Below are 26,440 nucleotides of genomic sequence, written 5' to 3'. Positions count from 1 at the left end.
ACGACTCTGGGCCAATTGTGCGCCGCCCTATGGGACTCCCAATCACGGCGGGTTGTGATTTAGCCTGGAATCAAACCAGGGTCTGTAATGACGACTCTAGCACTGAGATGAAGTGCCTTAGACGGCTGCGCCACTAGGGAGCCCCCCAAAAGTTAACCAGCTATGTTCTGAGCTGGTACTCCTTCTGGTATAACTGAATGATTGACTTAAGGAATCTCTAAGTGAGAACATAGGATAAAAGTGAGTGGCAGTATTTTTTTGTATTTTATTAGGATCCCCATTAGCTGTTGAGAAATGACTAAGGACACAAACGCCATTGAATAGAGTGCAAAAATAAACAAATCCCTAAATATATTTTTAAAATATATATATATAGAGGCTATGAGAGAAGAGCAGGGGGTTTTCTCCAAGACCCACACCGCGCTTCAGGCTTCAGCAGGTGTCAAACACTTTGATTGATGGCTGCCAGCGTGACGTCATATCGTTGGGGGGTGGTGGAGTTTTTTATTTTTATAAGAGGTAATACAACGCTCGGTGTGGGAAGTAACCTATAGGCCGGCTTACCGAAAGAATTAGAGGAACACTCAATCATTCATGGTGCAGCTTTTGTCAGTCTGTGCTTACTGGCTGCGTAGACTACTGGCACAGATCGGAAAGAGTGGTAGCCTAGCCTATTCCTCTAAATACATTATTTACGCAGCAGCGGATTGCTAGGTAGGCTAATATCACCACAATCACGGATACTGGCACAGTCCCGCTGGCTGATTCATTAACAAAAATGAAACAAATATGTTATGTTTTACTTTATTTTTGACAGTCAAATAGAGAAAAACACGCATTATTTTTCTGTGACAGGCTGCAATGTTCACGGCGGCATATATTATTATGGTAAGTGCTCTCGTTGTGTTGTGATATCTTGTGCCTTTGTAGTTATTCAATGGATGGGCCGATAGATGTAAAGATAACGCTACACTTGCTGAGCAATAGGCTACTCACTGGCTCATGTTCATTAGCTGTTTTCATGAGTAGTACATTTGGGAAAACACTTAGTTTTACGGCATCTTCTTTTTTTCTTTTTATCTTTAGGGGTTTTGAATGTTTTTGTTGCGATAGGGGCGTTACAATGTAGCCACAACCACACACAAAGGCAGACGCAGACCGGTGCATTGTACTACAGTAGCCTAGACTATCTCTTAGAAAATGTATGCATTGTTTTAATGGACCATAATATTATAATAAGGATAATAATAATCTTTAAAAAAAACATGGAATAACAACATTTTCTCACATTTTCTCTCATACTAATGTTTTTTCACACTAACAACTACTTCTACTGCTTATGGAGCTACAGGCTATTTTACAACTGGCTAACACAGATTCGAATGCCTCAATCAACTATGTTTTTTTTTAGGAATTATACTTGCGTTACGTAACGACAGAACTATGAAATAGAGGACAGCGCGCACCACAGGCGTCATATCCATTAGCCTGCCCTATACGTCATTTATAAAGTAAGCCAATACCCTCCATACCTTCCTGTAGATCCAGTGTCAATATCCTCGTTTCCATAGATAGAGGGAAAATAGCACAGAACAACAAAGAACATATAGCATAAAACTGGCATAGAACAAGAGCATATTAATTGTGTATTTTACTGAAAGATCACTATTATTATGTGGTAAAAGACTAAAGCTTACATTTGTGATAGTAGGCTTTGACATAGCAGCATTCTTGAGCAAATTTACCAGATTGGAACTGAGTAGCTATTTAAATGTCCAATTGGAGCACATTCATTTAATAAATATCCTGGCCTCAAATATCAACTGATTTAAAACAATAGCAACATTTTGGCCTATGTCATATTGTATCCCAGTAGTTACCTTATAGTCCTAGTTATCATTATATCATTTCTAGCTATTAATTCATTTGAATGTACAAAATATTTATATTAAAAATAGGCTTTTTGGTGATGTCTAGACTATTCTTCCACTAGGCTATGCAACATTTGCTCTTTCTGTTCTTTGCAGCTATTACATTAGATCCACATGTAGGAATCAAATGACACCAAGTAAAAGTAATGTGTCAAAATGAACAGTGTGAATAGGAGGCAACATTGTATCACTAGTTCATATTGAAATGTGACACATAAGATCTTTTTTTGCATTTAATGTGTAACTTGCTTCATCTTGGCCCTCCTTCACAGAAGCAGCAGGTATGTGATGGTGTCCAATAGTTGTGTCCAGTCCAGAGGGAGCCGGTGCCACGCTTCGGCTCCACAGGCACAAGGCAGCCGGCAGCTAGATTACTGAGGGATTACACGGACACTCGTTAACTCAATGCCACAAAACCGAGTGGGAAGTCTGGGAACATCGACCAGGGAGGGACTGAATGGGCGGTCGGCCAACTGACTGACAGACGGGAAGAGCAGGATTCTCTACAATCTCTGTGAATGTAACTCTCAGCTAATTTCACCAGCGGGAGTTGAGCTGGGATCGCTCCGCTAGGATCAGAGACCAGTGCTGAATGTCTGCCTCTGCCATCCAGCGCATCTATCTGTAGCAGGCACAGATGGTGGGGTGTTGCTATGACAACACTTGCCCTGTACCAGGGTGTGGAGTTGTCTCCTTACTTGCTCTACTGTCTCTGATATGAGGTAGATGGAGACACTGTATACCTATTTTATTTACACTTTGTTCAAGAGTGATACACTCTAAATTCTATGGAGCTCATTCCAGGAAAAGCGTAATTGCAATCAAATCCCCATGCATATTCATGTTTCGCCACATGCACAGGATACAACTGGAGTATAACAGCACAGGATACAACAGGTGTATAACAGTACAGGATACAACAGGTGTATAACAGTACAGGATACAACAGGTGTATAACAGGTGTATAACAGTACAGGATACAACAGGTGTATAACAGTACAGGATACAACAGGTGTATAACAGGTGTATAACAGTACAGGATACAACAGGTGTAGAACAGGTGTATAACAGTACAGGATACAACAGGTGTATAACAGGTGTATAACAGTACAGGATACAACAGGTGTAGAACAGTACAGGATACAACAGGTGTATAACAGGTGTATAACAGTACAGGATACAACAGGTGTATAACAGTACAGGATACAACAGGTGTATAACAGTACAGGATACAACAGGTGTATAACAGTACAGGATACAACAGGTGTATAACAGTACAGGATACAACAGGTGTATAACAGGTGTATAACAGTACAGGATACAACAGGTGTATAACAGTACAGGATACAACAGGTGTATAACAGTACAGGATACAACAGGTGTATAACAGTACAGGATACAACAGGTGTATAACAGGTGTATAACAGTACAGGATACAACAGGTGTATAACAGTACAGGATACAACAGGTGTATAACAGTACAGGATACAACAGGTGTATAACAGTACAGGATACAACAGGTGTATAACAGTACAGGATACAACAGGTGTATAACAGTACAGGATACAACAGGTGTATAACAGTACAGGATACAACAGGTGTATAACAGTACAGGATACAACAGGTGTATAACAGGTGTATAACAGTACAGGATACAACAGGTGTATAACAGTACAGGATACAACAGGTGTATAACAGTACAGGATACAACAGGTGTATAACAGTACAGGATACAACAGGTGTATAACAGTACAGGATACAACAGGTGTATAACAGGTGTATAACAGTACAGGATACAACAGGTGTATAACAGTACAGGATACAACAGGTGTATAACAGTACAGGATACAACAGGTGTATAACAGTACAGGATACAACAGGTGTATAACAGTACAGGATACAACAGGTGTATAACAGGTGTATAACAGTACAGGATACAACAGGAGTATAACAGTACAGGATACAACAGGTGTATAACAGTACAGGATACAACAGGTGTATAACAGTACAGGATACAACAGGTGTATAACAGTACAGGATACAACAGGTGTATAACAGTACAGGATACAACAGGTGTATAACAGTACAGGATACAACAGGTGTATAACAGTACAGGATACAACAGGTGTATAACAGTACAGGATACAACAGGTGTATAACAGTACAGGATACAACAGGTGTATAACAGTACAGGATACAACAGGTGTATAACAGTACAGGATACAACAGGAGTATAACAGTACAGGATACAACAGGTGTATAACAGTACAGGATACAACAGGTGTATAACAGTACAGGATACAACAGGTGTATAACAGTATAACAGTACAGGATACAACAGGTGTATAACAGTATAACAGTACAGGATACAACAGGTGTATAACAGTACAGGATACAACAGGTGTATAACAGTACAGGATACAACAGGTGTATAACAGTACAGGATACAACAGGAGTATAACAGTACAGGATACAACAGGTGTATAACAGTACAGGATACAACAGGTGTATAACAGTACAGGATACAACAGGTGTATAACAGTACAGGATACAACAGGTGTATAACAGTACAGGATACAACAGGTGTATAACAGTACAGGATACAACAGGTGTATAACAGTACAGGATACAACAGGTGTATAACAGTACAGGATACAACAGGTGTAGAACAGTACAGGATACAACAGGTGTATAACAGTACAGGATACAACAGGTGTATAACAGTACAGGATACAACAGGTGTATAACAGGTGTATAACAGGTGTATAACAGTACAGGATACAACAGGTGTATAACAGGTGTATAACAGTACAGGATACAACAGGTGTATAACAGTACAGGATACAACAGGTGTATAACAGTACAGGATACAACAGGTGTAGAACAGTACAGGATACAACAGGTGTATAACAGTACAGGATACAACAGGTGTATAACAGGTGTATAACAGGTGTATAACAGTACAGGATACAACAGGTGTATAACAGTACAGGATACAACAGGTGTATAACAGTACAGGATACAACAGGTGTATAACAGGTGTATAACAGGTGTATAACAGTACAGGATACAACAGGAGTATAACAGTACAGGATACAACAGGTGTATAACAGTACAGGACACAACAGGTGTATAACAGTACAGGACACAACAGGTGTATAACAGTACAGGATACAACAGGTGTATAACAGGTGTATAACAGGTGTATAACAGTACAGGATACAACAGGTGTATAACAGTACAGGACACAACAGGTGTATAACAGTACAGGATACAACAGGTGTATAACAGTACAGGACACAACAGGTGTATAACAGTACAGGACACAACAGGAGTATAACAGTACAGGATACAACAGGTGTATAACAGTACAGGATACAACAGGTGTATAACAGTACAGGATACAACAGGTGTATAACAGTACAGGATACAACAGGTGTATAACAGTACAGGATACAACAGGTGTATAACAGTACAGGATACAACAGGTGTATAACAGTACAGGATACAACAGGTGTATAACAGTACAGGATACAACAGGTGTATAACAGTACAGGATACAACAGGTGTATAACAGTACAGGATACAACAGGTGTATAACAGGTGTATAACAGTACAGGATACAACAGGTGTAGAACAGTACAGGATACAACAGGTGTATAACAGGTGTATAACAGTACAGGATACAACAGGTGTATAACAGTACAGGATACAACAGGTGTATAACAGTACAGGATACAACAGGTGTATAACAGTACAGGATACAACAGGTGTATAACAGTACAGGATATAACAGGAGTATAACAGTACAGGATACAACTGGAGTATAACAGTACAGGATATAACAGGAGTATAACAGTACAGTTAAATGTTTACTTTGGGATCTCTTTCCAACAATGCAGTGATAATAAAAATATAGATAGTAATAATATAGATTATAATAATATAGATCGTAATAATATAGATAATAATAATATAGATAATAGTAATATAGATAACAATATATATAATAATAGAACATAGAATACAACATGTATATTGATCTAGTATCTATGCTATTACAAAATACATTACAATATAAAGTAATTACCATTTTACAGATGGGATTATTATACCTACAGTATATGTATGTTTGATTCCAGTAATTTTATTTGCTTTGTTATCAAATCATGAATGATCCTTTCTGATTTCTAGACCTCATCATGCAATAACCAGTGGACACCAGTAGTCAGCTGAGCCATGGCAAAACAGGACTCCTCACTGTTCCTCCACGGCTTTGACCTGGGGGGACACTTCATAGACCCCCGGCCTCTGGGCAGCGGTGCCACTGGTCTGGTTCTGTCTGCTGTGGACAAGCGCAGCGGCCAGCGGGTGGCTGTGAAGAAGCTGGTGATGCGTGACGCGGTCAGCGTGAAGCACGCCCTGCGGGAGGTCAAGATCACACGGCGCCTGCAGCATGAGAATGTTGTGCGCGTGCACGAGGTTCTGGGTCCTTACGGCCACCCGCTGCCTCGCGACCCGGCCCAGCTGAGTGCCCTGTACATCGTCCAGGAGTGCATGGAGACGGACCTAGCTAAGCTGCTAGAGCAGGGACCACTTCCCGGTGGGCACGCCATTTTGCTCTTCTACCAGCTACTACGAGGCCTCAAGTTCATCCACTCAGCCAACGTGCTGCACCGCGACCTTAAACCAGCCAACGTGTTCCTCAACACAGACCAGCTACTGCTCAAGATCGGAGATTTTGGCCTGGCCCGAATCGTTGACCCACACTACTCCCATAAGGTGAGACTACAGTAGGCTGCCATTAGAAGAGAATAGCTAGCTCGGGGTCTGTAAAGCCTATCAGATTAGGGCTGATGCAGGATCAGGTCCCCCTAGTCTGGGTAACCATTTGGTTAAATGTTCAGGAGTCTTATGGCTTGGGGGTAAAAACCATTGAGAAGCCTTTTTGGTCCTAGACTTGGTGCTCCGGTACTGCTTGCCTTGCGATAGTTGAGAGAACAGTCTATGACTGGGGTGGCTGGGGTCTTTGACAATTTTTAGGGCCTTCCTCTGACACCGTCTGATGTAGAGGTCCTGGATGGCAGGCAGCTTTGCCCCAGTGATGTACTGGGCCGTACTCACTACTCTCTGTAGTGCCTTGCGGTCGGAGGCCGAGCAGTTGCCGTACCAGGCAGTGATGCAACCAGTCAGGATGCTCTCGATGTTGCAGCTGTAGAACCTTTTGAGGATCTGAGGACCCATGCCAAATCTTTTCCCCTAAGGGGGAATAGGCTTTGTCGTGCCCTCTTCATGACTGTCTTGGTGTGTTTGGACCAATCTAGTTTGTTGGTGATGTGGACACCAAGGAATTTGAAGCTCTCAACCTGCTCCACTACAGCCCCGTCAATGAGAATGGGGGATTTCTCTGTCCTCCTTTTCCTGTAGTTCACAATCATCTTCTTTGTCTTGATTATGTTGAGGGATAGGTTGTTATTCTGGCACCACCCGGCCAGGTCTCTGACCTCCTCCCTATAGGCTGTCTCGTTGTTGTTGATGATCAGGCCTACCACTTTTGTGTCACGCAGTTGTGGGTGAACAGGGCGTACAGGAGGGGACTGAGGACTGAGGGGCTCCAGTGTTGAGGATCAGCGTGGCAGATGTGTTGCTACCTACCCTTGCCACCTGGGGGCGGCCCGTCAGGAAGTGCAGGATCCAGTTGCAGAGGGAGGTGTTTAGTCCCAGGGTCTTTAGCTTAGTGATGAGCTTTGAGGGCACTATGGTGTTGAACGCTGCGCTGTAGTCAATGAATAGCATTCTCACATAGGTGTTCCTTTTGTCCAGGTGGGAAAGGGCAGTGTGGAGTGCAATAGAGATTGCATCATCTGTGGATCTGTTTGGGCTGGATGCAAATTTAGTGGGTCTAGGGTTTCTGGGATAATGGTGTTAATATGAGCCATTACCAGCCTTTTAAAGCACTTCATGGCTACGGACGTGAGTGCTACGGGTCTGTAGACATTTAGGCAGGATGCCTTACTGTTCTTGGGCACAGGGACTGTGGTGGTCTGCTTGAAACATGTTGGTATTACAGACTCAATCAGGGACATGTTGAAAATGTCAGTGAAGACACCTGCCAGTTGGTGAGCACATGCCCGGAGCACACATTCTGGTAATACGTCTGGCAATCCGTCTGGCCCCGCAGCCTTGTGTATGTTTACCTGTTTAAAGGTCTTACTCATGTCGGCTACGGAGAGCGTGATCACACAGTCGTCTGGAACAGCTGATGCTCTCATGCATGCCTCAGTGATGCTTGCCTCGAAGCGAGCATAGAATGGATTTAGCTCGTCTGGTAGGTTCGTGTCACTGAGCAGCTCTCGGGTTAGAGTCCCGCACCTTAAAAGTGGCAGCTCTACCCTTTAGCTCAGTGCGAATGTTGCCTGTAATCCATGGCTTCTGGTTGGGGAATGTACGCACAGTCACTGCGGGGACGACGTCCTCAATGCACTTATTGATAAAGCCAGTGACTGATGTGGTGTACTCCTCAATGCCATTGGAAGAATCCTGGAACATGTTCTAGTCTGTGCTAGCAGAACAGTCCTGTAGTTTAGCATCTACTTCATTTGATCACTTTTTTATAGACCGAGTCACTGGTGCTTCCTGTTTTCATTTTTGCTTGTAAGCAGGAATCAAGAGGATAGAATTGTGGTCAGAGTTATCAAATGGAGGGCGAGGGAGAACTTTGTATCCGTCTCTGTGTGTGGAGTACAGGTGATCTAGAATTTCTTTCTCTCTGGTTGCGTATTTAACATGTTGATAGAAATGAGGTGAAACTGATTCAAGTTTCCCTGCATTAAAATCCCTGGCCACTAGGAGCGCTGCCTCTGGGTGAGTGTTTTCCAGTTTGCTTATTTCCTTATACAGCTGACTGAGTGCGGTCTTAGTGCCAACATCTGTCTGTGGTGGTAAATAAACAGCCAAGAAAAGTCTGGATGAAAACTCTCTTGGCAAATACTGTAGTCTACAGTTTATCTTAAGATACTTTACTTCATGCTTGCAAAATCTAGAGACTTCCTTAGAGTTTGTGCACAAGCTGTTGTTTACAAATATGCACAGACTGCCGCCCCCCTCGTCTTATCGGAGTGTGCTGTTCTATTCTGCCGGGTGCAGCGTATATCCAGCTAGCTGAATATCCATGTCATCATTCAGCTACGATTCCGTGAAACATAAGATGCTACAGTTTCTGATGTCCAATTGGTAGGATATTCGTGATCATACCTCGTCTAATTTATTGTCCAGTGATTGCATGTTGGCAAGTAATATTGACGTTCATGGCAGCTTTCTCACTTGCGGTCTGCGGATCTTTACGAGGTACCCCGCTCTGTGTCCTCTGTACCTGCATCTGTTTCTCTTGCCAATAACTGGGATGTTGGCCTTGTCGGATGTCTGAAGTACATCCTGTGCGTCCTGCTTGTTGAAGAAAATGTTTTGCCTAATCCAAGGTGAGTGATCACTGTCCTGATATCCAGAAGCTCTTTTTTTTTCATAAGATATGGTGGCAGAAACATTATGTACAAAATAGGTTACAAATAATGCGAAAATAAACACATAATAGCACAATTGGTTAGGCGCCCGTAAATCTGCTGCCGTTTCTTCCAGTGCCATTTTTAGTCATTTTCAGCTCCTGACCCGACATGTAAGTGGAGATATAAAAGAGGAGGATACCACCGGTTGATTTAAGACTGCAGGATGTCTGCACTTATTCACTGTCGGGTCTGTTATAGCCAGTGCTGCTGGAGTTGAGCCGGTGCTTTCCTTTCTCATTCCACTTCATAGACTGCTTTTAGAAATCAAACAAAAAGGTTTCATTCTACCAATTGTTTGTATTTGCAGTTGTGGCACACAACTCAAAACCAGAAACCACCATTGGTGGCTGGAAACTGAGCGCAATTAGCATTATCTTTACGTTTCACAACAAATGTACTTCATTCCCAAACGCTACAGCATTCACCCATATTAAGATGCCTCTTTGAGCCTGTTTTTTTTTGTGTGATCGTGGTGCATGTATGACCATGTCCTTGAACCAAGTCTGTTAGCTCCTGTAGACTGATGATTCTCTCCTCTGCATGATTGCATTAGCATCCGTCTATAGCTAGTACTACAGCAGAGCTTTCATAACCTTGTCCAAACATGTCCTGTTAAAGTTACAAATTAATAATATAATAATTGGTGGGTACTTATATTTGTCCTATTTCACACACGTACAGGTGTGCATTATACAAATGTGTGATTTAAAAAAATAAAAATCCATATCCCAACTCCCCATGAGATGCACTCTTAGAGTGGGGTCACTGCCAGAGTCAGCCATTATCAACGGCAACCCTGGAGCAATTAGGGTTAAGTGCCTTTCTCAAGGGCATATCAACAGATGTTTGGCCTTGTTGACTGGGGGATTGGAACTAGTGACCTTTCAAATGCTGGCCCAACACTCTAACCACTAGGCTACCTGCTGGCCCAACGCTCTAACCACTAGGCTACCTGCTGCCCCAAGTTGAACCATTACCCTGTCTGTTTTTTCTTATTGTGGATTAGGCTCTGAGAGATTCATCTGACAGTCGACTTCTCTGCTGTGCTGCTTTATTGTTGTGGTGGAACACAGTGTGTTACACCAGCAGGTCAGTGAGGGCCCAGTGAAGGGGAGCTTTGTCCTGGCCGGGCCCAGGCCCAGAGATCTGAGCACGGGGCAGCAGGGTGCAGACAGGGAAAAGAGATGGATCAGGCTGTGAGCAGGACAGGAATAACAGACTGGCCAAGAGTGTTGCCAGAATAACAATGGGCAATGCTGTGTTCTGGGGATGGTGAAATCAAACAAAAAGCTTCTATGCTGCTCTTATGCAGTGGAGTGTGAGACAGGCCATCTACAGAGCATTCTGTGTCTGACCTCCTCTGGCCCTGGCCTCCCGGACCCACACTTATCATCAGAGTATGTGTGTATGACCTCAGGGAGTCATGTGTCAGAGACAGGTTGGTGGGAGTTGAGTTTTACTTCAGACTTTAAAGCCCACGTCAGGTTTTATGCACTTTCAAGATGGACATCGGCGTAACAAAATGACCCAGGGCGATTCCTTTTAAGAACCAGGAAATTGCCTGTTAGTTTCTCTCCCTCTTACATTCAGCGTGCCCTCTCTCCCTCATGACCGAACAACGTCTATTCACACAGCTACTCCTCAGTCCAGACAGAGTGTGTACCCAGCTACTGTACTGAATGTTTAGTAGTGAACTCTAACAGGCCTGCACAGAGTGTGTACCTAGCTACTGTACTGAATGTTTAGTAGTGAACTCTAACAGGTCTGCACAGAGTGTGTACCCAGCTACTGTACTGAATGTTTAGTAGTGAACTCTTAACAGTCTTGTGTTGATTCAGAGAGGAGAGAAATGCAGTGTATCCAAAATGGAGCCCGATTCCCTTTATAGCTGCACCACTATTTCCTAGTGCACTACTTTTGACTAGAGCTTATATGGCTGGTCAAAAGTAGTGCCCTATATATATGGAATTTGATGCCATTTCAGACACAATTATAGAGTCTATAGGGCACCCAAGTGGCGCAGCGGTCTAAGGCACTGCATTTGAGTGCTAGAGGTGTCACGACAGACAACCTTGTTTGAATCCAGGCTGTATCACAACCGAACGTGATTGGGAGTCCCATAGGGCGGCGCACAATTGGCCTAGCGTTTGGCCGGGGTAGGCCGTCATTGTAAATAAGAATTTGTTCTTAACTGACTTGCCTAGTTAAATAAAGGTAAAAAATAAAAAGTCTACCAGAAAGCTCTGGTGCTCCACATGCCATGCCAGCCTTGCAGGGGGCTTACTTAGAGGGAGGCTGGCAGGCCAATGCTCCAAGCTGGGATAGTTCTTGTCTTGGTAAATTGCAAGCAGTGAGGTGGAGTAGGAGAGGATACTTGATAGTGCCACGATCAAGAGAATGTTTCATCTAAAAATAAACTTGCAGACACAACGATGACAGGAATTTGGCATCAGCCTCAAATCTAGAGGTATTTGACAGGTGACACATCCATTTTTAACTGCTCATATCGCTTGAAGTCACTTGTGGGCTTGTCTCACGACTGTAAGTAAGCCTGTCAGTCTGTGGCAGAGGGGTTGGCAATAAGCATTATGTTGTCATCAGCCCTCCCATTCTTTTGCAAGTGTTGGCGTTATGACCAAAGCTTTGATTGAAGTGCTAACGACACCTGAATAACGCCTCCTTACTGTCAAAAGACTCAATTAAAAAATATAGAAATCGGATACGTCCCAAATGCATCGTATTCTCCTCATAAGTGCTCTATTTCTGACCAGAACCCTATGAGCCCTTGTCAAAAGTAGTGCACTATAAAGGGAACACGTTGCCATTTAGGACACAACCATAAAGCTATCATTGTAAATCTGACTCAGCCTTTGTAATCATCAGTGACTGACTAAACCGTGCTTTTGGAAGTTAAGCAGAGATTTGACAGATTGCTTAATCAGAGGAGGCCCATCTCAATCTCTCTACCTGCTGAGCCAACCCTGTCAAACTCCACAAATTATTAATCACCTGGAGAGTCAGGGAGAGGGGGAGGCGGTGAGAAAGGAGAGAGGGAAAGGAGGGAGGGAAGGTGGGTGTGAGTGAGGGGTGAAATGAAGTACAGTTGGGGAGAGGGGGAGGCGGTGAGAAAGGAGAGTAGGAGGGAGGGAGGGAGCGGTAAGAAAGGAGAGAAGGAGGGAGGGTGAGAAGGGTGAAATGAAGGACATTTGGGGAGAGGGGGATGTAGGGATGCTTTAAGGCTGTTTTAGCTGCTTCTCATCAAACATTGAGCAGTGCTCCGTCATTCATTTTTGTCCTAGACTTGGTATTCCGGTACCGCTTGCCATGCGGTAGTAGAGAGAACAGTCTATGACTGGGGTGGCTAGGGTCTTTTACAATTTTTAGGGCCTTCCTCTGACACCGCCTGGTGTAGAGGTCCTGGATGGCAGGCAGCTTTGCCCCAGTGATGTACTGGGCCGTACGCACTACCCTCTGAAGTGCATTGCGGTCGGAGGCCGAGCAATTGCCGTACCAGGCAGTGAGGCAACCGGTCAGGATGCTCTCAATGTTGCAGCTGTCGAATCTTTTGAGGATCTCAAGACCCATGCCAAATCTTTTTAGTTTCTTGAGGGGGAATCGGCTTTGTCGTGCCCTTTTCACGACTGTCTTGGTGTGTTTGGACCAATCTAGTTTGTTGTTGATGTGGACACCAAGGAATTTAAAGCTCTCAACCTGCTCCACTACAGCCCTGTCGATGAGAATGGGGACGTGCTCGGTGCTCCTTTTCCTGTAGTCCACAATCATCTCCTTAGTCTTGGTTACGTTGAGGGATAGGTTATTATTCTGGCACCACCCGGCCAGGTCTCTGACCTCCTCCCTATAGGGTGTCTCGTTGTTGTTGATGATCAGGTCTACCACTGTTGTGTCGTCAGCAAACTTAATGATGGTGTTGGAGTCGTGCCTGGCCATGCAGTCATGGGTGAACAGGGAGTACAGGAGGACTGAGCAGGCACCCCTGGGGAGCTCCAGTGTTGAGGATCAGCATGGCAGATGTGTTGGTACCTACCGTCACCACCTGGGGGCAGCCTGTTAGGAAGTCCAGGATCCAGTTGCAGTGGAGGTGTTTAGTCCCAGGTTCCTTAGCTTGGTGATGAGCTTTGAGGGTACTATGGTGTTGAACGTTGCACTGTAGTCAATGAATAGCATTCTCACATAGGTGTTCCTTTTGTCCAGGTGGGAAAGGGCACTGTGGAGTGCAATAGAGATTGCATCATCTGTGGATCTGTTTGGGCGGTATGCAAATTGGAGTGGGTCTAGGGTTTCTGGGATAATGGTGTTGATGTGATCCATTACCAGCCTTTCAAAGCACTTCCTGGCTATGGACGTGAGTGCTACAGGTCTGTAGTCATTTAGGCAGGTTGCCTTAGTGTTCTTGGGCACAGGGACTATGGTGGTCTGCTTGAAGCATGTTGGTATTACAGACTCAATCAGGGACATGTTGAAAATGTCAGTGAAGACACCTGCCAGTTGGTGAGCACATGCCCGGAGCACACATTCTGGTAATACGTCTGGCCCCGCAGCCTTGTGTATGTTGACCTGTTTAAAGGTCTTACTCATGTCGGCTATGGAGAGCATGATCACACAGTCGTCCAGAACAGCTGATGCTCTCTTGCATGCCTCAGTGTTGCTTGCCTCGAAGCGAGCATATACAGTGGGGCAAAAAAGTATTTAGTCAGCCACCAATTGTGCAAGTTCTCCCACTTAAAAAGATGAGAGAGGCCTGTAATTTTCATCATAGGTACACTTCAACTATGACAGACAAAATTAGAAAAAAAAATCCAGAAAATCACATTGTAGGATTTTTTATGAATTTATTTGCAAATTATGGTGGAAAATTTGGTCACCTACAAACAAGCAAGATTTCTGGCTCTCACAGACCTGTAACTTCTTCTTTAAGAGTCTCCTCTGTCCTCCACTCGTTACCTGTATTAATGGCACCTGTTTGAACTTGTTATCAGTATAAAATACACCCGTCCACAACCTCAAACAGTCACACTCCAAACTCCACTATGGCCAAGACCAAAGAGCTGTCAAAGGACACCAGAAACAAATTGTAGACCTGCACCAGGCTGGGAAGACTGAATCTGCAATAAATAAACAGCTTGGTTTGAAGAAATTGTGGGAGCAATTATTAGGAATTATTAGGAAATGGAAGACATACAAGACCACTGATAATCTCCCTCGATCTGGGGCCCCACGCAAGATCTCACCCCGTGGGGTCAAAATGATCACAAGAACGGTGAGCAAAAATCCCAGAACCACAGGGGGGACCTAGTGAAGGACCTGCAGAGAGCTGGGACCAAAGTAACAATGCCTACCATCAGTAACACACTACGCCTCCAGGGACTCAAATCCTGCAGTGCCAGACATGTCCCCCTGCTTAAGCCAGTACATGTCCAGGCCCGTCTGAAGTTTGCTAGAGAGCATTTGGATGATCCAGAAGAAGATTGGGAGAATGTCATATGGTCAGATGAAACCAAAATAGAACTTTTTGGTAAAAACTCAACTCGTCGTGTTTGGAGGACAAAGAATGCTGAGTTGCATCCAAAGAACACCATACCTACTGTGAAGCATGGGGGTGGAAACATCATGCTTTGGGGCTGTTTTTCTGTAAAGGGACCAGGACAACTGATCTGTGTAAAGGAAAGAATGAATGGGGCCATGTATCGTGAGATTTTGAGTGAAAACCTCCTTCCATCAGCAAGGGCATTGAAGATGATTTTTTTTCTTCTCATTTTGTCTGTCATAGTTGAAGTGTACCTATGATGAAAATTACAGGCCTCTCTCATCTTTTTAAGTGGGAGAACTTGCACAATTGGTGGCTGACTAAATACTTTTTTGCCCCACTGTAAGTGATTTAGCTCTTCTGGTAGGCTCGTGTCACTGGGCAGCTCGCGGCTGTGCTTCCCTTTGTAGTTTGCAAGCCCTGCCACATCCGACGAGCGTCGGAGCTGGTGTAGTATGATTCAATCTTAGTCCTGTATAGATGCTTTGCCTGTTTGATGGTTCGTCACAGGGCATAGCGGGGTTTATTGTAAGCTTCCGGGTTAAAGTCCCGCACCTTGAAAGCGGCAGCTCTACCCTTTAGCTCAGTGTGAATGTTGCCTGTAATCCATGGCTTCTGGTTGGGGTATGTACGTACAGCCACTGTGGGGACGACGTCCTCAATGCACTTAACTTTGCTCCGTCCGTCCATCATTTAACAGTGCTCCATCCGTCATCCATTGGCAGAGAGTGGAGGGGAGGGACAGAGAGGACAGGAAATGCTTGCATTGCACTGGGGTTGCAATGCATTAAATTCAAGAGCCTGCAGAGGTCGCTCGCTGTGAATGTATTGTTATAAACTGTCACGACTTCCGCCGAAGTTGGCTCCCCTGCCTGTTCGGGCAGTGCTCGGCGGTCGTCGTCACCGTCCTACTAGCCGCTAGCGATCCCTTTTTCGTTTGTCTGTTGGTTTTGTCTTATTAGTTTCACCTGTGTGTATTTTAGTTTAATTAGCTTCCCTATATGTAGTAGGTTGTCCCGCCCTTGTTTTGTGCGGGATTGTTTTTGTTACTCTGTTGGATAGTGGTTTTCATGTGTGTATTCTCCGGACTGTTTGGTCCTGTGTTTGGGCTGGTCGATGCGCCCTGTATGTTGGCGTGACCGTTTTTTGGAGGAGAATAAATCACAATATACTGAACCCTGCTCTCTGCGCCTGATTCCAACCCACCACTACTAGTATCCCGTGACATAAACCAGTGGCTGTGTTTTCATAATCTCTCGCTGTCTCTTGTTAGGTGTGTGTGTGTGTGTGTGTGTGTGTAACGTGTGTTATACATTAAAAAGGGAGCTGCTCTAACGAGATGAAACCAGTGTGGCGCTAGGCAGAACAGCATTAGAGACCACATCAATGGAGGAAGAAACACTCATTGGATAATAAATGATGACAGAAAAGGCTTTTTCTCTGACCTTCTCTTCCACCATACTATTTCTAGATCCACTGTAGATGACCTGAAAAAGAACACTGTCTTCTATACACTCTTAGAAAAAAAAGCTAATCAAATCTTATTTGTCACATACACATGGTTAGCAGATGTTAATGCGAGTGTAGCGAAATGCTTGTGCTTCTAGTTCCGACGATATAGTAATAACCAACGAGTAATCTAACTAACAATTCCAAAACTACTACCTTACAAGTGTAAAGGGATAGATATATGAATGAGTGATGGTACAGAAAAAGGGTTCCCAAAAGAGTTCTTTGCAGAGGTATAGGGTTCTACCAAGAACTGTTTTGATCAGATGAACCCTTTTTGGAAGACAAGGGTTTTTTGTAAGTCGAAGGGTTCTACCTAGAACCTTTAACATCGTAATAATCTTTTTTTTTAATGATTCTTTGGAAGGCAAGAAGTGTCCTACATAGAACCAAAATTAATATTTCCCAGCATGCTCTATTGCAGGGAGATTTTCAGAATTGTTTGTTTTACTGTAATATCTGTGTTTTTGCATGTACTGTATACTGATTGGTTGGTTAATTTTATGCTACACAAAGAAACTAATCCAATCTGTTAGTAATTTGATTTATTGCACCCGTTACTGAGATGGTTGTTCCAGTTTAAATGATTTGAGGTAGTCTAAATTCTCAATCGTCCCAACCCTGGCAGTCATTCTGAATGCAATTGTTGGATATCCTAAATCTGGCTGAATTTCAATAGGAATTACCCATAACTTTGCAAGCCAGCATAACCAGTGGATTCCTAAGATCAATGTGTTAGGGTATAACTAGGCCCTCAAATAATGGCCATACATGTAATGTATTGTCATAAATTATACACTTTTAAAGGCTAACAAGACTCGTGGCTTCTACCTGTTCATTGTGGGTTCTAGATAGAACCCTCTGCAAAGGTTTCTACCCAGCACCAACAAGGATTACCCTAAGGGGACAAGCCAAAGAACCCTGTATGCTTCTACTTAGCACCTTTCATTCTAAGAGTGTACCTGTAATGGGTGAGTGTGAAGAGTTGGGGGAAAGCTGTACAAAAGCCATCAAGACACTTTAGCAAATGAGCCAGGAAAATGTACATCGGTGTTAATTTCCTTGTCATGCTTACCCTGTGTGTGTTGTTGTCTGTGTGTATCGGCCAGGGCTACCTGTCAGAGGGCTTGGTGACTAAATGGTACCGGTCTCCGCGCCTGTTGCTCTCACCCAACAACTACACCAAGGCCATCGATATGTGGGCAGCTGGCTGCATCCTGGCAGAGATGCTAACAGGCCGCATGCTCTTTGCAGGTAGGATTCTGTTGAGGTGGAGAGATGTGGATATGAATATGATATGAGACATATGGATTGAATGATTCATGATTTAGATAAACTGAGGGTATTACCCATTTGTTTTTATGCTGTTGGGCAGTACAGTCTTTTTTGTCAAATTAGGATCTTTTTGATCTAGTGAAAGAGTAAGTCTACTTTTGCTTAACTTTTTTTTGCATAATACAGAAATTGCCAGTTGCCTGTCTGTCTGTTCTCTATCCAATCACAGCTCAATAGTGTACGCCTAATTTTTAATAAAGCTAAATGATCCAGGATATGGGTTGTATCCCAAATGGCACCCTATATTGTGCACTATATTTGACCCAAGCCCATAGGCAGAGCACTACAGTGTATTCTGAAAGTATTCAGACACCTTGATTCTTCCACACTTTGTTAAGTTACAGCCTTATTCTAAAATGTATTAAATAATTTTTTCCCTTCATCAAGGCTCCCGAGTGGTGCAGCGGTCTAAGGCACTGCATCTCAGTGCTGGACGCGTCACTACAGACCCTAGTTTGATTCCAGGCTGTATCACAACCGGCCGTGATTGGGAGTCCCATAGGACGGCACACAAACCCTAACCCAGTGTGGTTAGGGTTTGGCTGGGGTTTTGGCCGGGGTAGGCCGTCATTGTAGATAAGACTTGGTTCTTAACTGACTTGCCTAGTTAAAAAAAGAAATAAAATCAATCTACACACAATACCCCATAATGACCATAAGGTTTTTATGTTTACAAATGTATTAAAATAAAAAACTGAAATATTACATTTACATAAGTATTCAGACCCCTTACTCAGTACTTTGTTGAAGCACCTTTGGCAGTGATTACAGCCTCTTCTTTGGTATGATGCTACAAGCTTGGCACACCTGTATATGGGGAGTTTCTCCCATTCTTGTCTGCAGATCCTCTCAAGCTCTGTCAGATTAGATGGGGAGCTATTTTCAGGTCTCTCCAGAGATGTTCGATCGGGTTCAAGTCCGGGTTCTGGCTGGGCCACTCAAAGACATTCAGAGACTTGTCTCAAAGCTGCTCCTGCGTTGTCTTGGCTGTGTGCTTAGGGTTTTTGTCCTGTTCGAAGGTAAACCTTCGCTCTGGAGCAGGTTTTCATCGAGGATCTCTCTGTACTTTGCTCCGTTCATCTTTCCCTGGATCCTGACTAGTCTCCCAGTCCCTGTCGCTGAAAAACATCCCCACAGCATGATGATGCCACCACCATGCTTCACCGTAGAGATGGTGACAGGTTTCCTCCAGACGTGACGCTTGGCATTCAGGACAAAGATAATATTTTTTAGTTAATCCATTTTAGACTAACAAAATGTGGAAGGGATCTGAATACTTTCTGAATGAACTGTATATAAGGGATAGTGTACCATAAAAATATGGCTGCAAGCAGCCATAGTGGGTTCAAGCCCTATAACACTACAGTGCCACCATCAGGACAAATAAGTCTAATTTTCCTAGGATTAGCTACTTCTGTACCCCTTATTATGCTTGCCAAATATCAGAACTCAAAACTCAAACACATTATGCTTTTGTTGGATATTGGACCATTTTGATGATGTTCACTAGGCTTTGTGTCGTAATAATAATTTGGTCATGTAACACATGATTTTATCCAGACCTGTTGACACATATTTAGTGTGTGGTCTGTCAGCAAATTCAACCTATGACCTTCTCAGTAGCCTGCCCATTAGTCACGAGGTTGTAAAACTTTTCTTATCGCAGAAGCCTGCTCTGACCATCTTAATACCCGTCTTTAAAAACTCACTACTTCTAGTACTACCTTATCCTCAAACTTTCAACACTAACCTTTAACAATTCAAACTTCTGAACTTCTACCATAAAAAAAGCTGAAGCAAGACACAATTTTTCTTCAGGAAAATGACCTTTTCTAGTTTTAGAATCATAATGCTTCTTTACTTCCTGGTTCCTCCTGGCTTCCTGCCTGGTTCCTCCTGACTTCCTGCCTGGTTCCTCCTGGCTTCCTGCCTGGTTCCTCCTGGCTTCCTCCTGGTTCCTCCTGGTTCCTGCCTGGTTCCTCCTGGCTTCCTGCCTGGTTCCTCCTGGCTGCTCTATATGCAGGAGCCCATGAGCTGGAGCAGATGCAGCTGATCCTGTATACAGTGCCTGTGTTGAGGGAAGAGGACCATCACGACCTCCGGCAGGTCATCCCCTCCTACGTCAGCCACGGTTGGAGGGTCAGGAGGTCCTTCAGAGAACTACTACCTGAAGTCGATGCAGACGGTGAGAGGGATGGGGTTGAGGGAGAGCAGCGAAAAACTCTTCAACTAAGATCAGATGGCACCTTTATACTATACCTCCCCGAAATAATCAACAGTTTCTGTTAAATGTTGGAGTTACTAAAAATAACAAGGACATATGTCTAACTAATGTTTTGTCTCAAATTCATGATTGTCTTATATTCATATACAATCGATTTCCTGATGCTATATGACCTTACTTGCAGCCAGGTACTGTATATGCACGCATCATTTGAAAGCCTTTTCTATTCTCCGTTTCCGTCTCTTTCTCCACTAGCCATAGACTTCCTGGAGCGTATTCTGACCTTTAACCCCATGGACCGGCTGACGGCTGAGGCGGCCCTGTCCCATCCCTTCCTGCAGCAGTACTCGTGTCCCCAGGACGAGCCCATGTCACCCCAGCCCTTCCGCATAGAGGACGAGCTAGATGATAGCCTGGTCACGGAGCCCGGCCACAGCCACAGCCAGGCCTCTAGCTCTCACTGGGACAGGTGTGTGTCTAGCCTGGTCTCAGATCTGTTTGTACTGTCGTGTCAACTAGTGACAAGGAATTAACATGACACGGAACGGAGCAAATGGAATGGCATCAAAAACCTGGAAACCATGTATTTGTTCTATTTGATTCCATTCCACTGATTCCGCTCCAGCCATTACCACGAGCCCGACCTCCCCAATTAATGTGCTACCGACCTCCTGTGGTGTCAACCACAGAGATACATCAACATTGTACTATGCCGTTCATTTCTATTGAATTCTATGGTGTCAGTTACACTTCACACACTACAGCAGCCATATTGAGGGGGAACAGCACAGTGACACCATTTAAAGAGATATCATGATCTCGAACTGTACACAACAGATACACCACACTTAGAAAGTAAAGCCATCAACAAAAAGCAGCAAAAAAGAAAGCAACCCCACAATGAGCCCTAGGGAATAAGCACATGACGATTTGAAAGAAAAGTCCAAATAAAGTTTAGTAAAGTACAGCGACTGGATTCATTAGCTTCCGGGAGAGCCAGGGAAACGCTGTGTGGAGATTAACAGAGAGCCAGGGAAACGCTGTGTGGAGATTAACAGAGAGCCAGGGAAACGCTGTGTGGAGATTAACAGAGAGCCAGGGAAACGCTGTGTGGAGGTTAACAGAGAGCCAGGGAAACGCTGTGTGGAGATTAACAGAGAGCCAGGGAAACGCTGTGTGGAGATTAACAGAGAGCCAGGGAAACGCTGTGTGGAGGTTAACAGAGAGCCAGGGAAACGCTGTGTGGAGATTAACAAAGAGCCAGGGAAACGCTGTGTGGAGGTTAACAGAGAGCCAGGGAAACGCTGTGTGGAGATTAACAGAGAGCCAGGGAAACGCTGTGTGGAGATTAACAGAGAGCCAGGGAAACGCTGTGTGGAGATTAACAGAGAGCCAGGGAAACGCTGTGTGGAGGTTAACAGAGAGCCAGGGAAACGCTGTGTGGAGATTAACAGAGAGCCAGGGAAACGCTGTGTGGAGATTAACAAAGAGCCAGGGAAACGCTGTGTGGAGATTAACAAAGAGCCAGGGAAACGCTGTGTGGAGGTTAACACGTTGAACCAATGTGGAAAATATGTTGAATTGGGGTCTGTGCCCAGTGGGGTATGTGTGTGAGAGAGAGAGTTTAAAGATAACACCAAAATGGTCTTCACCTCAGTAGACTGAAATGGCAACGGCGATGTTTCGTTGACAAGCTCTTTGTTTCCACTGTGCAGATATGATACCAGCCTGTCATCAGACCTGTACTGGCAGCAGCAGGGTGGCTGTCAGTGCATGCCTGGGGTCTCGGAGGTGGTCAACTCCAAAGAGGAGGAGGTCCAGAGAGATCCCAGGGCAGGTTCCTACCCTCTGTTGGAGGAGGCCCAGGTGGACCCTCGCAAGTATTCCCACAGCAGCTCTGCCGAGCGCTTCCTGGACCACTCCCACTCCTCTCTGGTGCGGGCCTGTGGGGGCGGGGCTTATGCTGAGCTGGACTGTGGTCGCTCCTGTGACTACAAAGTGGGCTCCCCTTCCTATCTGGACAAGGTTGCGTGGAGGGACGGCAAGCCGCAGCACTACTCCGAGCCCAAGCTGATCCTGGACCTGTCTCACTGGAAGAGGAATAGCCAGCTCCTTGTGCCTGAGGGGCCTGAGCCTAGAGGGGCCAGCGTGAAGGAGCTGCCTGTCGAGGAGCCACCTTGGGACCTATTCCAGGAGATCTCTCGCTGGGTGGAGAGCACACAGACTCGCCTGTCCTCCCCCAGCTCACCCCAGGGACCCCTGTCCTACCCCAGCCCACCCCACGGACCCCTGTCCTCCGCCAGCTCACCCCAGGAACTCATATCCTCCGCCAGCCCACCCCAGGAACTCCTATCCTCCGCCAGCCCCCCAGGGACCCCTGTCCTACCCCAGCTCACCCCAGGGACCCCTGTCCTCCGCCAGCTCACCCCAGGAACTCCTATCCTCCGCCAGCTCACCCCAGGGACCCCTGTCCTCCGCCAGCCCACCCCAGGAACCCCTGTCCTGCCCCAGCCCACCCCAGGAACTCCTGTCCTGCCCCAGCCCACCCCAGGAACCCCTGTCCTCCGCCAGCCCACCCCAGGAACCCCTGTCCTCCGCCAGCCCACCCCAGGGACCCCTGTCCTACCCCAGCTCACCCCCGCTGCCCCCTTTTCCCACCTCTCTCCCTGCCCCACTCTTTCACAGTTGTTCGCCGGTCATACAGCCATCACCTGGACTGGACAAGCGTCACACACTCAGCCCGCCTGCCGCGTCCCATTCCCCTCCCTCCCTGTTGCCCTGTTCTCCCTCGTCTCCTCCACCAATATCACCTCTCATTCCTTCGTCGATTCATGAGCCCCCGCAGACTCTTCCCTCCAGGGGGCAAGGGGGCCCGTTTGACCTAGACATGTTCATCTCTCGAGCGCTGAAGCTCTGTGGTCAGAGTGAGGACCTGGGGGGAAGCCCAGACGGGGCCAAACGGGCCAACATCAAGAGGGTACCTAGACTCCCGGAGCACCGGCCACCCCCACCTCAGACTCCCAACTCCTAATAGGACATAGGTCCAAGTCTACCACAGAGGGTGCTGGTAGACTGTGGGAGCGGCATTTAAGGCTACCACAGAAAGCACTGGTAGACTGTGGGAACTGCTTTTAAGGCTACCACAGAAAGCACTGGTAGACTGTGGGAGCTGCATTTAAGTCTACCACAGAAAGCACTGGTAGACTGTGGGAGCTGCTTCCAAGGACTGTGGTATACTTAGTAAGACTTGCCTTGTAAAAAGCACGAGTTGACTCACACCCAAAGTAATAAGCGAGGTGCTGACTAACAGAATAGTAAACGTTTGGAGAAACGCTCTATATACTGTATACTCCCAATGATTACTCCCAGTGTAAAATAGCTTTTTTTTTTACCCATTATCATTGCGGTGTGCAACTTTTCATAAGTTGCCTTTGACACTGACCCTTCTCACTTAAATGAATGGTGCTGGTCCTTTGGATCAGAGCAGGAGGTGAGGAGAGAAAAGCGAGGATCAAGATCCGTTAGCTACAAACAACATAATGAGCTTCCAATGTTTTTGCTACTGCATACAGTATGTCATTGAGGTCACTGCTGTAAATGAATGTATGTTTTACAGAATCTAATGGAAAGTAGTAAGCCTATGTAGTAAGCCTACATACAGTATGTTGCTTGAAAGCAGCAACTGTACTCATTACAAGAATGCCTGCAAATGATCAACAGTTAGGTGGAAAGAGGAAATTCCAGGTATTGCATAGCAAAATCGCTTAAAGACAACGCAGCCAGCTATATTTGGTTATAATTTTGTTGAAATGTCTCTTTCAAACATAACCCTTTAGGTTGTTTAGATATCTTCTAGATGTGAGTAACTATAGATCTTCCTGCAGCAAATTCTCAAGAAGAATGATACGTATATTTTCCATTGAGTGGGAAGTATCTCCTATAATGGGTCTGAATGTATTTATAGATACACATCTTAGCATAAGAACAGTTAGCTCTGGTCCGTGGCATTAGAGCCCCTTCTTCTACTAAGGAATGTGTTAATGGAGGAACGCGCACTAACAACCTGGACCAGAGTGAAATAACAGTCAAAGGGAGATGGTCTCTGGGACTCATATAATGAGGTTTTACTGTTGAACACTGCTGCTGTGATTTCAAACAGTATGCCTTGTACAATTGTATACATTGAACTGCTGTTTCATAAAGCATCTTCCAGATGCCAGTAATGGTTTGTTCACAGTTTAAGGTTAAGTACAGCTTTTGGGGATTTATGTGTGTGTGTGTGTGTTATTATTTAGCTGAAAAGGAGTTTTCTCACGGTAATGCAGTAAGATATATCTGTCTAGTACCTGCACACCCACGTTGTCATCACAGGGAGGTATACTTAGAACAGTGACAACACGGTAGTCAGCCTAGCTGATATCAAGCTGATAACAGAAAGCCTAAGGAGTAGTCATGCACAAGGCCGTGCAGCAAAAAGGCCACGCACTCATCAAGCACTCAAAACTCTTTAGGCTGCACCCCAAACAAACAAACGGCACCCAATTCCTATATAGTGCAATACTTTTGACCAAAGCCCTATGGACCCTGGTCAAAAGTAGTGCACTGTAATTGGGAATTGGGGTTTGCCATTGGGGACGTAGATCTTGTCTCATGCTTTTACCATTGTTACTACAAATTCAATGACAGCTACCGTTCCAAAATGGTTGGATTTCATAATGATATACTCTCGAGTCATGAGAACTGTATTATTGCACAATATCACATGACATTGTAAAGCGGACATAATGAGCTAACATAGTTTGCACCCTGCAATTCCCAGAATTGACTATCTTCAGAGCAGAGCGAAGTTCTAATGACAAAAGCACATCAGACAGACATTGCCAGGGACCAGGTTCTTAAAAGCCAATTAGGCTTCATGTGCAGTGACAGATGTAATCTGGGCAAGTCCGTGATATTTTACTGGTAAAATAACAGTCAGCAATAATATCAGTACCAGTCAAAAGTTTGGATACACCTACTCATTGCAGAGTTTTTAATTTATGTTTTACTATTTTCTGCGTTATAGAATAATAGTGAGGACTTCAACACTATGAAATAACACATATGGAATCAGGTAGAAACTAAAAAGGTGTTAAACAAATCAATATTCATTTTAAATTTGAGATTGTTCAGAGTAGACACCCTTTGCCTTGATGACAACTTTGCACATTCTTGGCATTCTCTCAACCAGCTTCATGAGGTAGTCACCTGGAAAGCATTTCAATTAACAGGTGTGCCTTGCTAAAAGTTAATTTGCGTATTTTTTTCCCTTCTTAATGCATTTGAGGCAATCAGTTGTGTTGTGACCAGATAGGGTTGGTATACAGAAGATAGCCCTATTTGGTAATATACCAATTTCATATTATGACAAGAACAGCTCAAATAAGCAAAGGGAAACAACAGTCCAACATTACTTTAAGACATGAAGGTCAGTCAATCCGGAACATTTCAAGAACTTTGAAAGTTTCTTCAAGTGCAGTCGCAAAAACCATCAAGCGCTATGATGAAACTGGCTCTCATGAGAACCACCACAGGAATGGAAGACCCAGAGAGAGTTACCTCTACTGCAGAGGATAAGTTCATTAGAGTTACCAGGCACAGAAATTGCAGCTCAAATAAATGATTCACAGAGTTCAAGTAACAGACACATCTCAACATCTACTGTTCAGAGGAGACTGCGTGAATCAGGCCTTCATGGTCGAATTGCTGCAAAGAAACCACTTCTAAAGGAAACCAATAATAAGCATTCTGCAGAAATACGCCATTCCATCTGGTTTGAACTTAGTGGGACTATCATTTGTTTTTCAACAGGACAATGACTCAACACACCTCCAGGCGGTGTAAGGGCTATTTGATCAAAGAGAGTGATGGAGTGCTGCATCAGATGACATGGCCTCCACAATCACACGACCTCAACCCAATTGAGATGGTTTGGGATGAGTTGGACCGCAGAGTGAAGGAAAAGCAGCCAACTGCAAAGTGCTCAGCATATTTGGGAACTCCTTCAAAACTGTTGGAAAACCATTCCAGGTGAAGCTGGTTGAGAGAATGCCAAGAGTGTGCAAAGCTGTCATCAAGGCAAAGGGTGGCTACTTTGAACAATATAAAATATTTTTTTATTTGTTTAGCACTTTTTTGGTTACTACATGATTCCATATGTGTTATTTCATAGTTTTGATGTTTTCAATTTTATTCTATGATGTAGAAAATAGTAAAAAATAATGAAAAACCCTTGGTTGAGAAGGTGTGTCCAAACCTTTGACTATTACTGTACATAGTTAGATCCAATATGCTT

General features: G+C 44.6%; 1 protein-coding gene across 2 annotated transcripts; it reads left to right on the top strand.

The window, feature by feature from the left end:
* The first annotated feature begins 482 nt into the window (after positions 1 to 482).
* LOC112248314 (mitogen-activated protein kinase 4) lies at positions 483 to 25,168 on the top strand. 2 transcript variants are annotated; one of them, XM_024417228.2, is made up of 8 exons: positions 483 to 888; positions 1,412 to 1,511; positions 2,204 to 2,653; positions 6,126 to 6,713; positions 17,657 to 17,801; positions 19,906 to 20,067; positions 20,362 to 20,575; positions 21,822 to 25,168. In XM_024417228.2, exons 4-8 carry the CDS (start codon positions 6,171 to 6,173, stop codon positions 22,939 to 22,941), a joined length of 2,184 nt encoding a protein of 727 aa, XP_024272996.2. In that variant the 5' UTR covers positions 483 to 888; positions 1,412 to 1,511; positions 2,204 to 2,653; positions 6,126 to 6,170; the 3' UTR covers positions 22,942 to 25,168. The 2 variants fall into 2 exon arrangements, with proteins under 2 accessions (XP_024272996.2, XP_042176237.1); XM_042320303.1 differs by lacking the exon at positions 1,412 to 1,511.
* The last annotated feature ends 1,272 nt before the right edge of the window (positions 25,169 to 26,440 follow it).

Source organism: Oncorhynchus tshawytscha, linkage group LG04 (assembly GCF_018296145.1).
Source record: "Oncorhynchus tshawytscha isolate Ot180627B linkage group LG04, Otsh_v2.0, whole genome shotgun sequence".
Classification (NCBI taxonomy): domain Eukaryota; kingdom Metazoa; phylum Chordata; class Actinopteri; order Salmoniformes; family Salmonidae; genus Oncorhynchus; species Oncorhynchus tshawytscha.
This window is presented reverse-complemented; position numbering and strand designations above follow the sequence as displayed.